Here is an 18,919-nt window from a genome sequence, read left to right on the forward strand (position 1 = left end):
TACTATACATATTATTAAAATCGTTAAGAAGAAATCATTGTATATTATTTTTTTTGTGTGTCTCATCTCTTTTTTCAAAAAATGTGTCGCATTGATCATAATCCGCCATGAAATTTCAGGAATGTTTATGTGAGCACTTACCATAAGTTTTAAACTTGTTGTGCTCCTTCTTAATGATGTTGTTATACTATCATGTGTCTGTTTACGAATAAAATACTGTTTAAAGGAAATCATTTGGAGCTATGCATACAAGTTGAAATAGTTGAGTCTGTTGTTTAAGTACTGATGTCAAGAAAATTAAATGTAGGACTGAAAATCAAATCAAACCATTTGCACCAAGAATACAGTCTTCTATGTTCGATCTTTTCCAGTTTGTGAGTGTGCTTTTATTTGGAAACGCCCCCCCCGAAACAATTTGCCTCAAATTTCGGGTATATTTAACTTTTTTACTGACGGCCCAAGATGTAGAGTCTGTGACCAATGCCGCATGGTCGGTCCTTTTGATGAGCATGGGTGGGACAAGTGTTAAATATTCAAACAGAAATTTAGTTATCATAATTCATAACAGGTAAATTAGTAACTAAATATGACATGAAAATGTTACCTTTTATTCGACATCTGTTCTTGAAGTTTCCCATACATCTCAAGCACTGGAAAGGTAAATACACACAAACCATACAGATTCATGGAGCAAAATAAAAAGTCCTTAAAGCACACAAACACAAGCAAACCACATGAAGCAGTGAAGTTTATACTATCAATATGTGTGTGTGTATGTGTGTGTGTGCGTGTGACTATCATTTGTCTTGTAAGCTCAGCTTGCTTGTTGTTATTTTTAAGTTATTTGTATGCTTTGTACGCTCGTTACATTATCAGACCTGTTTACCTAATTGGAACAGTTGGTGTATTTTCCACAGAGACTTAGAGTGTATTTTTAAAATATAGTGTATTTTCTTACCAAGTAGGGGTGCTTGTTTAACATGTGACGGATGTAAACATGTTAGCAGTGAAATTCCAATACAACGTCCAACATTTTCACTTATTGAACACACTTTCACAACAAAACAATATGTCGAATTTTGATTCTTGTCGGATCACGTATAATCCCGTGAAAATATAGACCAATCGTAAGCGCTAACCGAATGATTACACATTCAGCTTAGAGACGTAATAAATATTTATTTTTTTAATTTTTTTTTAATCGTCGTATTTTCTTATTAATCAGTGTATTTATCGTATTCTTGAAAACTTGGCGTAAAAAATACGGCAACATCGTATGAGTAAACAGGTCTGCATTATTGCTCGTTTACGTTAGAATGAAATTGTAAAGCGCCTGGAGCCAATTGCTGGGACTCGCGCTATAGAAAAGTTATTCATAATTACCATTATTAATGTTACTTAATCATTACCGTGCCTTTTTTAACATTATTTGTACAAGAGCAAAGGGAATAGGTGGACAGAGAGACAAAAATTATATAAAGAGACAGATATGTGTGTTTGCGTAAGTGTGCAATCTATCAATGTGTGTAATGGCTAATGCATGTGAAAGTGTACCAACCTGGTAAACACAGCGACAGGTTTTCGATGGCCTGTGTGATGTTCTTCTGCACCTTGCGACTCTTGATCAGCTTGTCCCCGATGTTGAGGAGAGGGTCACATGACTTGTGCAGCTCTCCGTCAAGATGCTTGATTTCTTTCTGTACGTAAGACCAAGACAAAAATAGTGATGGTTAAGGTTACCCATCCACAAAAACAAGAGGGGAGGGGGGGGGGGGGTGGGGTGTTGGGCAGAAAGGTAACTTCTTGTTCTTCTTTTTTTAAAGCGCTCAAGTATATTAAACCTGCAGCAAGTACGTTCTGTCTCTATAGTGTGTTTGTGAGTGGGTTTTTTAAAAGTAAATTTTCAATTTTTTTTCTCGGGATAAGGAAGAAAGTTTAGGGATGGCAGAAAAAAAGTAGGTTAGGTTGGGTTACAGTAGCCAAACACTTTTAATTGACGATTAAATGAAGAATTATTAAAATGGTTTCAAACTCAAACCTGCACTCTTGCCATCTAAGTCAGAAACTTCCTTTTCTACCCTCTGGCATAAGTTATCCTAACTGACTGCCAACAACATTCTCAACAATGTGACACTGACAGACATCAGCTAGGAGAAGGGCTAGATTAGAGAAAGAGTGGTAAAAGTGTTATGACAGGATGAAAAAATACGTGCCTTCAGTCCAGTAGCATCACCGCCCACTTGCTGAAGTTCTCGCACAGAGTCGATGAAACCTTGATAATGGTAGTTGCACATACGCTCAATTTCACGATCATGGCCTTGGATTCGCTCGTTAAGTTTCTCTTGAAATAGTTCCACATCATTTCCATCGTACACGGCTCTGAAAAATGAAAATGGCATGTTAAGGTCCAGGCTGAAATTTCAGCTGACTCTATGAGATTACTTTATACTTAGGAAGATAGATGTGTCCTATGAGTATGAGAGAGTATTTTGTGGAAAACAAACATTGCTCCAACAAAATGTTCTGTTCAGCAATAAGAATTCATTAATAATGGAGGCTGAAAACATAATCATGCTTGTAAAAATGAGTCTTCGTTTGTTGCCTTTTCGTTCTCCCGTTACAATTAACTAGGCTCTGGAACAATAAAATGATAACGATATGAACAGCTTTAGATTGGAAAGATACGTCACTGGTTTACTGAACTATTGAAAGGAAATAGTTGGCCAATGCAAGCAATATCTGCCACAGATGGAGAGACATACAATTAAGATCAACTTTTTTGTCGTCGGTCCCATACACTTCCTAACAATGCAATTATGCAGTAAGTCACAGACGACAGTGAAAGCTTCGACACAAAGTTGTCAGTTGATACATTCCAGCAGCAGAAGCAAGACGGCTGCCAAGTTTGCGGCGAAGTTACACCGAGAAAAACTTACCTGAGGGTAGTACCCAAGGGACCTTCAGAGGTTTCAATCTCGATAACCAAGTGATCATGATGAGCTTCTATTGCTTCTTGACGAAGTGTCCCTGCATCTTGTACAGGGACGGAAAGTTGCTTCCAAGGATTCTCTGATCTGGGTGTTGCTTCCGCCATCATCCCATTTCTCTCGCGCATGCGCAGTGACTCATTGCAGACGAATTTTTCGAGAACCGCAGTTTCGGAAGGGCATTGTCTCGATAAGATGAATCTGAAGTGTGAACACGTATTTCCAAAACATTCTTGCTAATTATGATACCGTTTAAAGTAAAGTAGGGGCACAGTCTTTCGGTGATTTGTTTTACTCACGTTGTGTCTGATAAATATGCCGACTATTTAAAACCGGTGCTAGGTGTAGAAGTTACTCTCCACGAGACAGACACCGTGTGCATTTTATAAAGGTATGACAGGTGATGAAAAGGTGTTTTGGCACTTTAGAAGAGCTAAAAGTGCCGAACCCACACACGTAACGCTTTCAATTTTCACACTCAGCCTCCTTTCATTTCATTTTTGTCAACTGTGACCGAATTTCACGGTCCGATAAAAAAGAGAAAAACTGAGACGGACGGCAATGGCAACTGATTGTTGGGTTCAAGTTCTGTCAGTTTAAAACGTTTTATTTTCGACACAACGAAACATTGACAAGAACTTCGACCTGTCGGTCCTAAATTGACAATCAAGATACACAACAGACACACTGGCAGTGGTTACATGATTCTGTTGGCTGAGTTTATATCATCTGTGTATACAACTCTCCTGTGTTCACTTTCAAGTGAATAACTATCGTTCTGATATCATTTTAAAGTGAAGCTAAAGAAACCTGGTATCGGCACTGCTGTGCATCTCCTATGATCTCAATGGTATCAAGGCACGGGTCATAGAGATCAATTTAGATCTAGATCTATTTCTGGTTGTGTTATTTTCCTTCCACCATTCCTCGATGGAAAAGAGTTCGTGTTGTTTTTGTTTTAATTTTTGTCTTTGTCGTTGATCATTGTATACACAAATTACTCAAACGTCATCTTGTGAGGGACCAAAAAATATTGAAACTCTCGGATGATTTTTTTGTGTGGTATCAACCTCGACCTACGGTCTCGGTTGATACCACAAAAAAATCATCCTCGAGTTTCAATATTTTTCGGTCCCTCACTCGATGACGTTGTGTAATCTCTATGTATGTTACCCAATATTGCTATTTCATATGTTACGTGGATTTCCATTGGTCAATTGGGGAAAACTGAGCTCAGTGCAAAAGTGATATCGACGACATTTCCGTCGATATCAGTTTCAGTTGATATCGACGACCTCTTTATTGCTTCCCCACTTCAAAAACACAAACGCTCCGGTCTCGATTTTGATATCACTGTCTCAACAGACCATAGCAGAAGATATCATCACACAGTCCGTCAATGTATATTGCTAATTCTCTGGACATTTTGTATTTACTGTAAAGAAATGACAAAAGTATTTGTCACGAGTCAGTTTTGGCCTTTCCATATCCCTCCCTCTGATAATTATTTCTTTTTGTTTACTCTTTTCTTGTATTTTTCAGTATTTCCAAATGTCTTTTCGTTCAAAAAGTCTTTAGTCACTTGCCGCTCAACTACATTCTGGGATAATTACATTTTCATATATGTGTTTTTGTTTTTAAATGAAGGTGTTTTTGTTTTTGAAGTGGGAAAGCAATACTGAGGTCATCAATATCAAAACTGATATCGACGGAAATGTCGTCGATATCACTTTTGCAATGAGCTCAGTTTTGCCCAATTGACCAATGGAAATCTACGAAACATATAAAATAGCAATATTCTCTTCTATTAACTTATGGACTGCACCGCCTAAGCGGCAGCACTGATATTGACTGCAACCGAATATATCGGCCCGTTTCACCGTCAAAATGAGTTCGGCTCATTCTTTCCCTGACAGGATGCCTTGAGTTTCCTTGTCTGGCAAGGAAACCGATTTTTGTACATATTTAGAGCTTTTTGTAATGTGTTATGGATGTAAGCAGATTCGCGATCGTCCGAATTTTCATGGTGTTTTGTAATTTTTAAATTACAGAGGAATTTTTATTTTTGACAGTTTCAAGCGAGCTATTTTTCGCGGATGTATTTACTGTGCAAACAACTCTAAATATGGCATAAATGTCACGTGATAATCAACCCGTTTGGTTTCGGCCCTCGCTGGAGCAGACGATTTTTTTGACAGTGATGCAACCATATATTACGGTCTCCTTCCGGCAGCAGTCCCAAAATGTCGACTTATTTTGACCTTAGAACGATGTCTTTATCATAACTGTGAAGAACAGAACGGAGATCACTGTCGAAGTCGGCCAATCTGCAATCATTTTCGTCTCGCGAACACTGCTCGTGAACAACATATGGGAGATCACTCTGTATTCTTCTTTTTGATAGATTCGCGAAGGACTTTCGCGTTCGCACGGTCCGAGAGACAACTGGCGATAGCCGTGGAGCGAGGATTATCAGAATGCGTGCGGACTGTGACAGGGACGATGATATAATTGCCAACTGAATAACAATTCAGGAAAAGAAATAGATGTTCGGGTCAACTTTGTCTGTGATAAAACTATGATCCCATCGTGCCATAGAGCCTGATTTCTCGCACTAGTCAGTGCATGAAGGCAGAGTCAGTCCGACATCCACGCCGATTTTCATTACTGAGCTGAAACGAAACCAAGAAACTAACAAAGAAAAAACCAAAACAAAAAACAAACAAACAAACACCAAACCTTGGGCACCTGAATCAAAAGTGATTGTGATATTACTAGCAGTTTCCAATCACCACACACACACACACACTCACGCACACTGACACCGTGACAGCGACGCGGCACACACCGTGACACAGCAGGAACACACACACACACACACACACACACATACTTTCGATTCTTTCAAAAATGTTAGTGTTACGACGAAGGTAACTTTTCATACAAACCATACATGTTTGATAGTAGTACATTCAGTATTAATGTTTTGTCGTGGAACCTAAAAGGGTATAAAGAAACAATCGACGGACAAACAACCAACAAATTGCAGGATGATAACGTTATACAATCTTTATGTGGATATGACATTATTATGCTGGAGGAGATGCACCTGGACGAGGACCATGCCGAAGAAGTATTTCTATCAGGATTTGTAAAACGTCACTTTTATAGAAAGAGAAGAACAAATGCAACCAGTGCTTCTGGGGGTATTAGTTTATTCATAAGAGAAAACATATCTTCAAACTTCCAAATCCTACAAAAAAGCAACAGTGACATTATTTGGCTGAAAGTTCAAAAGGATAACAAAGAACACGACATTTATTTAGGGTGTGTATATATTCCGCCCGAATCGTCATCCTTTGGAAAAGATTTTACTGAGGAATTGTGGGACAAGTTAGAGAATGACTTAGATGAATTAATACCCAAAGGTAACGTGATCTTATGCGGAGACTTCAATGCAAGAACGGGTGAACTGATCGATTATCTAAAGTTAGATAGCGAAAGTCTTAGGTATTCTTTGCCATCAACTTATTGCTTTGACTATCTACATGAAAGACATTCTTCAGATAAGGTCATACAAAAGCAAGGTAGAAGGTTGATAGATTTGTGCCATAATAATAACATGTATATACTTAATGGAAGGTCCTTGGGAGACTTAAGTGGGCGATACACATGTTATACACCCCAGGGTTGTAGTGTAGTAGACTATTTTCTTTGTTCTCAGGAACTAATCAAGGATGTAATACATATGAAAGTAAAAGATTTAACTGTATATTCAGATCATTGTCCTTTAGAACTAAGAATTCGAATTCCGTTCAAAAACAAAAATGCCAATGTTAAACCTAACATCAATTGTAAACATAATAAATGTTCAATTAATAACCAAGGAAAAGCAGAAGATATAATATATCAGTGGGACAGCAATTCACAAGTTAAATTCAAACAGGAGTTAGACACACGAGACATGAAACATTTACTTCAGAACATAAACGACGAAATTGAAACAATGCATACATGTGAAGACAAATATTACTCAGACGAGTGTGTTAACAATTTAACAGACAAAATAACAGCAATGCTAAACACGGCTGCAAAAAAATGCTTGAACAAGAAAATCAAGAACCGCAATTTTACGAAAAAGAATAGAAAACATAAAAAATGGTTCGATAGTGACTGTTTTTTACAAAGGAGAGAATTAAAATCATTATTAAATGCTCTAAATAGATACCCTTATGATGTAAATTTATGTCAGAAATACTACTCAAAAAGAAAAAAATACAAAGCAATATTAAAGAAAAAGAAAAGGATTTTTAAAGATAATTTAGTAAAGAAATTGAATGACGAATTTAATAACGATCCAAGTGCTATGTGGAAAACTCTAAAAGATTTAAAGACGATGGGTGAAGTCAATACAACTAAAAAATGTGCAATCAATCCAATGAAATGGATTGATCATTTAGAGAAATTGATAGGAACAGAAACTAAAGTTTCTGATGAAAGAAAATACATAGTAAATGAGGAATTAAAGAAGATGCATACACATTGTTATACACCTATTTTAGATGACCCCATAACAGAGAAAGAATTAAAAAAAGAATGTAAAACGTTGAAAAATAAGAAGTCATCCGGAAAAGATAGAATAACCAATGAAATTATAAAAGCAAGTTTAGATCATATGACTAAAATATTAGTTAATCTATTCAACATTATTCTTACAAGTGGTAACTATCCTACAGAATGGAAGACTGGAATAAGTGTACCATTGCATAAAAAAGGAGATCCAATGAATCCGAGTAACTATAGAGGAATCACTCTTAGTAGTAATTTGGGAAAATTGTTTTGTAAAATCATAAATTCAAGAATCAACAACTTTTTAGAAAAAAAGAATATTTTGATAAAAGAACAAGCTGGGTTTCGAAAAGGATACCGAACGATGGATCAAATATTCATTCTGAAGAAAATTGTAGACGATATTATCAATACTAAAAATGGTAGATTATATGGATGTTTCGTAGATTTTCAAAAAGCTTTTGATAACGTTTGGCATGATGCACTTTTACTTAAGATATACAAAACTGGCATAAGAGGTAAATGCTACAATATAATCAAAAACATGTATATTAATACAAAGATATGCACACAAATGCAAGGTGGATATTCACCAGATGTATTGGTTAAAAAAGGAGTACATCAAGGAAATACATTAAGCCCAACTCTTTTTAATATTTTCATTAATGATATAACAGATGGAATGCCTGACGTTGATTCGCCATACATTAACCAGAATACAAAAATATCGTGTCTACTGTATGCAGATGATCTAGTACTTCTTTCAAAATCAAAAATAGGATTACAAAATAAGTTAGATTATCTAAATAACTATTGCCTACAGTGGGGTTTGAAAATTAACATAGAAAAAACAAAAATTATAGTATTTTGTCATATAAATCCAAAAATGCACACAATATTTAAATGTGGAACTGATGTAATCAAAGTAACAGATCAATATAAATATTTAGGGGTCATATTCAACAAGAATGGAAATTTTGATACAGCTCAAGATCATTTAAGTAAACAAGGTAATAAAGCAGCACATTCCCTCCGCAGAATTTTCAGCAATCAAAACGTGCAAATAGACACAATGATACATTTATTTGATTCACTTGTAAATCCGATATTAACATATGGCGCTGAAATCTGGTATCCGTTTACGTTTAATAATAAAATAAAACAAACAAATACTGATCATTTCTTTGGATCATGTTTATCTAGCAAAACTCCTCATGAATTTGTTCATATCAAATTTTGTCGATTCCTTCTTGGAGTTCATAGAAAAGCTATGTGGATACCTGTACTGGGGGAATTAGGAAGGTTCCCTTTAGGATTAAAAATGTTATCACAAACAATAGCATTCTGGGCGCATATTCTAGACTCCAAACAAGATTCGTATATACATCAATTATATGACTCAATGTTGCTCCATCCGACAGAAACGCCATGGCTACAATTTGTTAGACAATCTCTTTGTAACTTAGGTTTTAGTCACGTTTGGCATAACCAATCTACATTAAATGTACACAAATTAAAGTTTGCCATTGACAAAAAACAACAAGAGGAATATATAAGATACTGGACAAAAGAAAAATCAAATACATATTCCAGACTTAAGTTTTATTCTATGATCAGTAAATCTTACGAAATGCAGTCATACTTAATACAAATTAAGAATAATAAACACAGAAAGATGTTAAGCAGATTAAGGACTAGCACACATTGTCTAAAAATTGAAAGTGGAAGACATCAGAATATCCCTAAAGAAAATCGTCTTTGTATTGAATGCAATGTCATAGAAGATGAAATACATTTTCTAGATAAATGCAATAAATATGTTAAATTAAGGGATGAATTTAAAGAAGATGCTTCACATATCAATATGAAATATGCTAACAAAAATCCAAGTAACTTATTTTTAGAAGACGAAGTTCAAGTTCGTCTTGGCAAATTTGTTACGGATTGTTTTAGCATTGTATAATGCATTATTATTATTTGTTGTTTGTTGTGTCAATAACTTTACTGGTTCATGACAATAAACATTATTCTATTCTATTCTATTCTATATTCACACACACACACACACACACACACACACACACACGCACACATCAGTAAAACTGAAAACAAAATCACGACTGACAAACTTTTTAAAATTTTATATTAAGGGAAAACTTTATTCCGTCGAGAAAATACTTGAACCAAAACCGCTTGACTGAAGACAGAGCTATACAAGTAAGTTTTTTTGTTTTTTTTATACCGTGTTTCTGAATTCCTCGAAATCGTTTCACTAAAATTCTATTGTCAATTTGTGTCACATATGCTTGCGCTTTTTTCAATTTTAGATTTCGGTTACCGATCGTTGTTGAAACTTTTCACTCTGAAGAACATAGAGGCCTACTTTTAAAGTTTCACCATCTACTTACCAATGCTTCTTTGAGGGCAAGAGACGAATTCCGGAAATACATAAACAATGCGTGTGATAGTGTCGTTATCAATCATTTTGTGTTATATCTAAATTGTACAAACTCTGTTTCAGCGGCTGAATATGCAAAATATTTTAGCAACATTTGCAATTTTCCTCTTGACCCTGCCAATCAAGAAACAATAATTTTTTCGATATATTACGTTTCTAAAGATTCTTAAAAAAACCATGATGGGACTACGTACATTTGGTGTCAGTTAAGTTTACCCCGCAAAGACACGATGTACAATCAGTGTTTTATTTTGGCTTTCTTTGTTATGATTACTGTATACGAGTTCAGTTCTGATGGACAACCTGGTAAAACGGCAGTATAGTGTACAAAAGGAACATTCTAGTTATTAAGATAAATGCCACATGAAAAGTTTGAACAGTAACCATAACTACACGCAAACCAAAACGCACACGCTGATGGCAACATACCAAGAGGGAAGTCGCACAGGTTGATGTCATGCCAACAATGAATGAACAAACAAACAAACTTACATAAAAATAAAACACAAACAAACAAACACAAAAAGAAACAATATCAATTTATATTTGAATGGTCGTTCAGCACGAAAAAAAAATGCAATAAAGTAAACAAACAGACAGACAGACATTGATTCAGACATGCGGCAGACAGACAGACCCGGCCACCGACAGACAGACAGACAGACACACACACACACACAAACACACACACACACACACACACACACACACACATATATATATATATACACACACACACACACACACACACACACACACACACACACACACACACAAACGGCGAGGCGGACAAACGGACAGACAGACAGACAAACAAATTATCAAAACAAGTCGCGTAAGGCGAAAATACAATATTTAGTCAAGTAGCTGTCGAACTCACAGAATGAAACTGAACGCAATGCCATTTTTCAGCAAGACCGTTTTCTCGTAGCATCGTCAGTCCACCGCTCATGGCAAAGGCAGTGAAATTGACAAGAAGAGCGGGGTAGTAGTTGCGCTAAGAAGGATAGCACGCTTTTCTGTACCTCTCTTTGTTTTAACTTTCTGAGCGTGTTTTTAATCCAAACATATCATATCTATATGTTTTTGGAATCAGGAACCGACAAGGAATAAGATGAAAGTGTTTTTAAATTGATTTGGACAATTTAATTTTGATAATATTTTTTATATATTTAATTTTCAGAGCTTGTTTTTAATCCGAATATAACATATTTGTATGTCTTTGGAATCAGCAAATGATGGAGAATAAGATAAACGTAAATTTGGATCGTTTTATAAATTTTTAATTTTTTTTACAATTTTCAGATTTTTAATGACCAAAGTCATTAATTAATGTTTAAGCCACCAAGTTGAAATGCAATACCGAAGTCCGGGCTTCGTCGAAGATTACTTGACCAAAATTTCAACCAATTTGGTTGAAAAATGAGGGCGTGACAGTGCCGCCTCAACTTTCACGAAAAGCCGGATATGACGTCATCAAAGACATTTATCAAAAAAATGAAAAAAACGTTCGGGGATTTCATACTCAGGAACTCTCATGTCAAATTTCATAAAGATCGGTCCAGTAGTTTAGTCTGAATCGCTCTATACACACACACACACACACACACACACACACACACAGACACACAGACACACAGACACACGCACATACACCACGACCCTCGTTTCGATTCCCCCTCGATGTTAAAATATTTAGTCAAAACTTGACTAAATATAACAAGTCGCGTAAGGCGAAAATACAATATTTAGTCAAGTAGCTGTCGAACTCACAGAATGAAACTGAACGCAACGCAACGCAGCAAGACCGTATACTCGTAGCATCGTCACTCCACCGCCCGTGGCAAAGGCAGTGCACGTGGAATGGACAAGAAGAGCGGGGTATTCGTTGCGCTGAGAAGGATAGCACGCTTTTCTGTACCTCTCTTCGTTTTAACTTTCTGAGCGTGTTTTTAATCCAAACATATCATATCTATATATTTTTGGAATCAGGAACCAACAAGGAATAAGATGAAAGTGTTTTTAAATTGATTTCGGGGAAAAAAATTTGATAATAATTTTTATATATTTAATTTTCAGAGCTTGTTTTTAATCCGAATATAACATATTTATATGTTTTTGGAATCGGCAAGTGATGGAGAATAAGATAAACGTAAATTTGGATCGTTTTATAAATTTTTATTTTTTTTTACAATTTTCAGATTTTTAATGACCAAAGTCATTAATTAATTTTTAAGCCACCAAGCTGAAATGCAATACCGAACCCCGGGCTTCGTCGAAGAGTACTTGACGAAAATTTCAACCAATTTGGTTGAAAAATGAGGGCGTGACAGTGCCGCCTCAACTTTCACGAAAAGCCGGATATGACGTCATCAAAGACATTTATCAAAAAAATGAAAAAAACGTTCGGGGATTTCATACCCAGGAACTCTCATGTCAAATTTCATAAAGATCGGTCCAGTAGTTTAGTCTGAATCGCTCTACACACACACACAGACAGACAGACAGACAGACGCACATACACCACGACCCTCGTTTCGATTCCCCCTCGATGTTAAAATATTTAGTCAAAACTTGACTAAATATAAAAAGAAAGAAACAAACAATATCGATCACGAATGTCGTCGTTCAACAGACACAGACACAGACACAGGCACATAAATATGAACAGACTAGACAAAAACAGAGATAAGACAGACAGACAGACGTATCCACTCCAACCCACCCAACCTCCACCCCCACCCCTACTACACCCACCCAAGAACTGTGCAAAAGCAAACTCAATATACATGTTTAATCAAACATCCCAATTTGTCGTGGAAGTGATTTGCACAGTACACCCGGCAATAATCCTTATCTTGGACGAAGCAAGACCGACCCAGCGCCTGTGGATCCCCGGTAGTATTCAGAGAACGTTTACACTACTGTTAAGCAGGTGTCAAACCCTGTTAATCGGCCCTAGCGACAGCGTCGGTCCGGCTTGACTACCCGTAATGGCGGATAGTGTCTGTCACGATCGGGTGACAGAGACCAAGAAAGCGTCACTCAGTGGAGTGCCTGTTCTGGGTCAATGTATGATAGAAAGCGCCTGTGCGTGATATTGGACACAGCAGAGTTTTTGCTGACAGTGCTCCCGAGCACGGATGTTTTGAAACGCACGAGCTTCACAGTGCAGGTTTCTGCTGTCATAGGGCTGACGGTTTTTTTCGCTGACAGCGCGCACGGGATTTTCAGGGATTGAGTTTCTCGTGTCTTTTTCCTGCTTGGGGAGGCAAAACTGTGTATAGCTGGACTGGTTTGGTGACAAGGTCAGTCACGTGTATTTGGCTAGGTGGTCTGTCAGAGACTCAAGGACGACACACTTGACACCCAGCGGCAGAAGGGGAAGGACCTAACACACAGTTACCAGAGTATGATGGTTTTTCACCGAGTATCATATTCGGCACTCTAGGGGAGCTTCCACAAGTTATTCCTTTCCTCTGCCACGTATTTTGCTGAGGACAAGTCGTCACATTTCCTTCGTCGGCGATGGCTTTCGCATAAGGATTCGACAAGGGGTTCTGGACGTTTTGGGTCACTGTTGACGAACAGAGACTGTTCCAGGGAGGAGGCGGACTTTGCTTCCATTGAGAGTTACAATCATAGGCTTTTGAGGTAATAAATCATTATTTAACGCTGTTGATGAGTCTGTGTTGTGGAATGAAATACTCTCTGTTGTTCTTTCCAGGTTAGCGCATAATTTACTCTCTGTGACGCTAAAATACTAATCTGTATATGGTTTTTGCAGATAGGGAGAGAAGGACGGAAAATGGCTGTTTTGTTGTTGTAAAAAGTCAGTTTTGTGCAGGCCCACGTGCTCGATGAGATATTTAAAGATGACATGTTTTAAGGTGGTGGGTGAGGGGTAGCTGACATGTTTAGTGCACCGATGCTTTCTGTTTGCAGCCTTCCTTCGTTCGTTCGTTTCGTTCGTTCGTTACGTTCCCGTAACATCGGCACGGCTGACTCTGGCGGGAACTGTTGAGGCTACGCTAACCAGGAGACCGGCTAACCAGGAGACCGGCTAACCAGCGGACCGGCTAACCAGCGAACCGGCTAACCAGCGGACCGGCTAACCAGCGAACCGACTAACCAGCATACCGGCTAAGCAGCAGCAGCAGAGATAAAGCTAAGTGCACCATGTCGTACGCACCCCGTTGACCACCGTTGTCTTTTCGTATCTATGATTTCATTGGAGTAGTGACAACGTGGGGTGTGGACACCTGCACGAACTAGAGCTTTTCGAACAGAACATTCTCATTTAACTATATTTACACGGGTTCAGCGTGTTCCTATAATTTTCTACATACTACTGGCATTTTGTCAGTGAACACTGGTTTTTTACGTGTTGAGAACGTAAAAGGAACATATTTTGAGTGAAGGCTCGAGGGAGGTGGAGAGTTTATACATAAACAGGCGTCTGAAACTTATACTTTTGTTGACTCTATTTAATTGTATGCCTGCGAGAGTGGATCGTGGTGTGGTTAGTTAATTAGTAGTAATTAACCGGTTCATAATCACCTTGAGTGATATATTGAAACGTGACACATGGGGGCCAAGCCGGGATTTACTCAGTTAATTTCCAACTGATAAAGACCCACCAATTAAGGATAACTAAGAGCAGATAATCTCGTCAGTGCTCGACTTATTTTCTGCTTGGTGCTACCCTTTTTTGTATAGTTTTGATCATATACCACACCTTAAGCGATTCACATCTTGCAGGAAATGTAAATTGTAATTTGTGAGTTATTGTATGCGCTAACTGTGATTATTTCCCTTTCCTTTGTTTGTGAATCTTTGTTGTTGTACGTTCAGAGTTTTCCGTTGCAGAGAGCTGAGCAGGGTTAGCGGATTTGTTATTCGTTTTACTCAGTTTTCTCTACATTGTTGTTTCGCATTCTGTAACAGGTTACATTTCTACCGTCTTGTTTTACTTGGATTTTTCTCCATATTTTGACTTTGTTGGAATTTTGGGGGGGAAGGGTCCGAGGACTTCTGTCCTAACCAAGGCTGTGGGAGACACTCTGTTTCACCGCAAAAAGCAGCCGATAAAGTAGGCCACGGCTGTGGGAAACACTTTGTTTCACCGCAAAAAGCAGCCATAAAGTAGGCTACGCGTTTTGTTCTACACCGTTTGGATTTTTCTTCTGCATTTTCCGGTTGCTGGATTTTTGTATCCACCGCTTTCGTCACCGCGTGTTCTAGCTATAGCTGCGTTAGACTTACTTTGGTAATAAAGCTTTGCTAAAACTAACCATGGCTACAGGGGGATCTCCTACGAAGAGATTAACTTTTGAGACTCCTGGTAGCGAGGAACAGACAGAGCGAGACGCACGCGTTAGAGCGCGTAGTTTGCTTAAACGCAAGGAGCTGGAACGTAGGGAAGACATAGAGCGACAGACGAGAAAAGAAGAGCTTGACAGACAAGAACGACAGGCCGAACGTGACCGACAGGACAAGAAAGAGAAAGACGAACGAGACAGACAGGAAAGGAAAGACGAACGAGACAGACAGGAAAGAGAACGGAAAGACGATCTTGACAGACAAGAAAGGGAACGACAGGCCGAACGACAGGCCGAACTTGACAGACAGGAAAAGAAAGACGAACGTGACAGACTAGACCGGAAGGAACAGGCGGATCGCGATCACCAGCTAGAGCTAGCTAGGCTACAGGCCGAGAAGGGTACGCTCACTCAGGCTAGCGCGCCGACGTTTGTTGCCGACCGTACGAGACTGCCGACGTTCGACGATGACAAGGACGAGCTCGACGACTTTTTACGCCGGTTTGAGCGCATTGCATCTGACCAGAAGTGGGAAGAGGCCACGTGGGCTAGCCGCCTTAGCACCTGCTTAAAGGGACGCGCATTGCAGCTCTACAACGCTTTGGAGGACGACGAGGCGAGAGACTATCAGGCACTTAAGAAGGCGTTACTCCAGCGCTTTAACCTGACTGCTGAAGCCTACAGACGACGTCTGCGTAACAGCAAGAGACTGAGCGGCGAGCTGAGTCATCAGTTTGTGGCACGCCTTAACCTCTACCTGCGGCGCTGGGTGGAGATGGCCGAAAAGGACTGGACCGTCAACGACCTTGCCGACCTCATAGTCATGGAACAACTGATGTCCAGCCTGCGACCTGAGGTGGTGACCTTCGTGCAGGAGCACCAGCCCAAGACTACTCAGGAGGCAGCCGACTGGATCAGAGTGCACGAGGACGCCCAGGCGATCTCCGGCAAATCTTCAGGCTCACGGCCAGGAAAAACGGGAAATTCGGGTTCTTCAGGACCCAAGGACGGGAAGGACGATCAGGGACACAAGGGATCGAGTTCCAGAACTGACATCCAGTGTTACTACTGCAACAAGCGGGGCCACGTGAAGAAGGACTGCCACAAGAGACAGGCTGACCAGAAGGGCGTTCACTTCGTTGGCAGTGAGGAGTTCAGGGACGTCACGAGCTCATGCACCATCCCACAACTCTGCGTTCCGTGCTCCAGGAAACATTTCCAGCCCCACTGCAACGTCTACGTTAACGGAGTGAAGGGCGAAGGTCTGCGGGACACAGGGGCAGACATGATAGTGGTTCGGGCGAGTCTAGTTCCAGCTATGGCCTACACAGGAGACAGCATCAGGGTGAGAATGGCCGAGGCATCTCACGCTTACGACTTGAACACGGCAGTGATCAAGGTCGTAACCCCGTTGTTCACGGGGACCATTGTGGCCGTCGTCATGGACGATCCTCCATGCGACCTGCTCATTGGAAACCGGGTTCAGTTTGTGGACGGCGTCACCAGGGAGGTTCCCGTTTATCGGTCTCCCGACGTCATTTCAGTGCTCACGCGGGCACAGGCGGAGCGAGAGGACAAACCTCTCAAACCCCTACCTGCTGCACGAGCTGCCCTGGGGAACGTGACCCCCGCGCTTCTCGCGAAGGCTCAGGATTCTGACCCGACCTTAGCTACTCCTCGGGAGCACGCGAAGTCGGGGAAGGTGAAGCTGAGCGGGAAGCATGGGAGGTCAAAGTTCCTCAGGGACAAGAAGTTGCTCTACCGTGAGTTCAGCAACCAAGAAGGTACATTCAAACAGGTTGTCGTGCCTCGCGAGTTTCGCGAGGGTGTCATGGCAACGGCACACGACTCGATTCTGGGAGGTCATCTTGGTACCAAGAAGACCACGGATCGTGTCTGGCGCCACTTTTACTGGCCAGGCATCTGCACGGATGTCCGACGTTTCTGTGCGTCCTGCGATAAGTGCCAGAAGGTGGTTGCCAAAGGAAGGGTGAGGAAGGTCCCCTTAGAGAAGATGCCGCTCATCGACGAACCCTTTCGTCGGGTGGCAGTGGACATCATCGGGCCCATCTTGCCTGCGTCTGAGGACGGAAACAGATACATTTTGACCATGGTGGACTACGCTACTCGATACCCAGAGGCGATCCCTCTGAAATCGATTGAAGCCACGCGAGTAGCTGAGGCTCTGGTTACTATGTGGTCCCGGCTGGGAATTCCATCAGAGGTACTCACCGACAGAGGCACGCAGTTCACGGGAGGAGTGATGGCGGAGGCAGCACGACTGCTATCACTGGAGCAGCACTTCACCACTCCTTACCATGCTCAGTGCAACGGACTGGTGGAAAGGTTCAATGGCACCTTGAAGACCATGCTGAGGAAACTAGCTCAGGAGAAACCACGCACGTGGGACAGGTACATCCCAGCATTGCTTTTTGCATACCGCGAGGTTCCTCAGGAGAGCTTGGGTTTTTCCCCATTTGAGTTGTTGTACGGCAGACAGGTACGCGGTCCCATGGCTATCCTGCGTCAAGCTTGGACGGACGAAGAAGCTGACGAGGAGGTGCAGACGACAGCGACCTACATCGTAGAACTCAGGAACAGGATTGAAGAGACCTGCAAATTGGCTCAAGAGAACCTGGGAAGAGCAGCACAGCGTTACGCGCGAGGATTCGACCGCAAGGCACGGCCGCGCAGCTTCAAGATTGGAGAACGGGTGTTGCTACTTCTACCTGTCAAACACAACAAGCTACAACTGCAGTGGCAAGGACCTTTTGAGGTGACAGCGAAAGTGGGCCAAAACGACTACAGGATCGTCATGAACGGGAAAGCACGCCTGTACCACGCCAACCTGCTGCGCGCCTACATAGAGAGGACTGCCTACGGGGAAAAGGACAAAGTGACAGAAGCAGTTGCTGTCGTGATGGACGAGACAACGGAAGAACAGGGAGGAGGACGGGTACCAGTTTGTCCGCTGGAGGCTAGTGAGGATCTCACGGACGTGCACATCTCACCTGATCTTGGGGACGACCAGCAGGCGGACCTGCAAGAGATCCTGAAGGATGCAGCACGGGTCCTTACAGACATACCACTTCAGACGCATCTAGAGGAGTTTACCTTCGACTTGCTGGAGAAACAGCCAGTGAGGACGAAGCAGTATCCCATGCCTCATGCCCAGAAGGAGGTGGTCAGGAAGGAAATCGCCGACATGACGAAGTTGGGCGTCATCGAGCCAGCGAACTCTCCCTACAGTTCACCAATTGTGCTTGTAAAGAAGAAGGATGGACGCGTCAGGTTCTGTGTTGACTACCGGAAGCTGAACAAGATTACGGCGTTTGACGCGGAACCCATGCCTGATGTGGACTACCTCTTCAGTCACTTGGCCAAGGCCAAGTACTTTTCCAAACTGGACCTCACCAAGGGATACTGGCAAATCCCAGTTGCCGAGGAAGACCGCCCAAAGACTGCATTTACCACTCCATTCGGCCAGTTCCAGTGGACAGTCATGCCTTTTGGTCTACAGAATGCAGGTGCCGTCTTCACTCGCATGATGAGGAAACTTTTGGAACCATTGAAGCGCGAGGACA

The 18,919-nt window shown here is 41.0% G+C and overlaps 1 protein-coding gene across 1 annotated transcript in view; it reads right to left on the reverse strand.

Moving 5' to 3' along the window:
- The window catches only part of LOC138981362 (exocyst complex component 6B-like), a 57,693-nt gene extending 54,592 nt beyond the window's left edge, over positions 1-3,101 (reverse strand). Inside the window, exons 1-4 of the mRNA XM_070354256.1 lie at positions 2,937-3,101; positions 2,210-2,379; positions 1,559-1,693; positions 605-650 (exon numbers count right to left, since the gene is read on the reverse strand). Coding sequence (XP_070210357.1) covers positions 605-650; positions 1,559-1,693; positions 2,210-2,379; positions 2,937-3,097 — 512 coding nt within the window. The 5' untranslated portion in view covers positions 3,098-3,101. The remainder of the gene's footprint in view (positions 1-604; positions 651-1,558; positions 1,694-2,209; positions 2,380-2,936) is intronic.
- Positions 3,102-18,919: the final 15,818 nt, after the last annotated feature.

Source organism: Littorina saxatilis, linkage group LG12, assembly GCF_037325665.1.
Source record: "Littorina saxatilis isolate snail1 linkage group LG12, US_GU_Lsax_2.0, whole genome shotgun sequence".
Taxonomy (NCBI): domain Eukaryota; kingdom Metazoa; phylum Mollusca; class Gastropoda; order Littorinimorpha; family Littorinidae; genus Littorina; species Littorina saxatilis.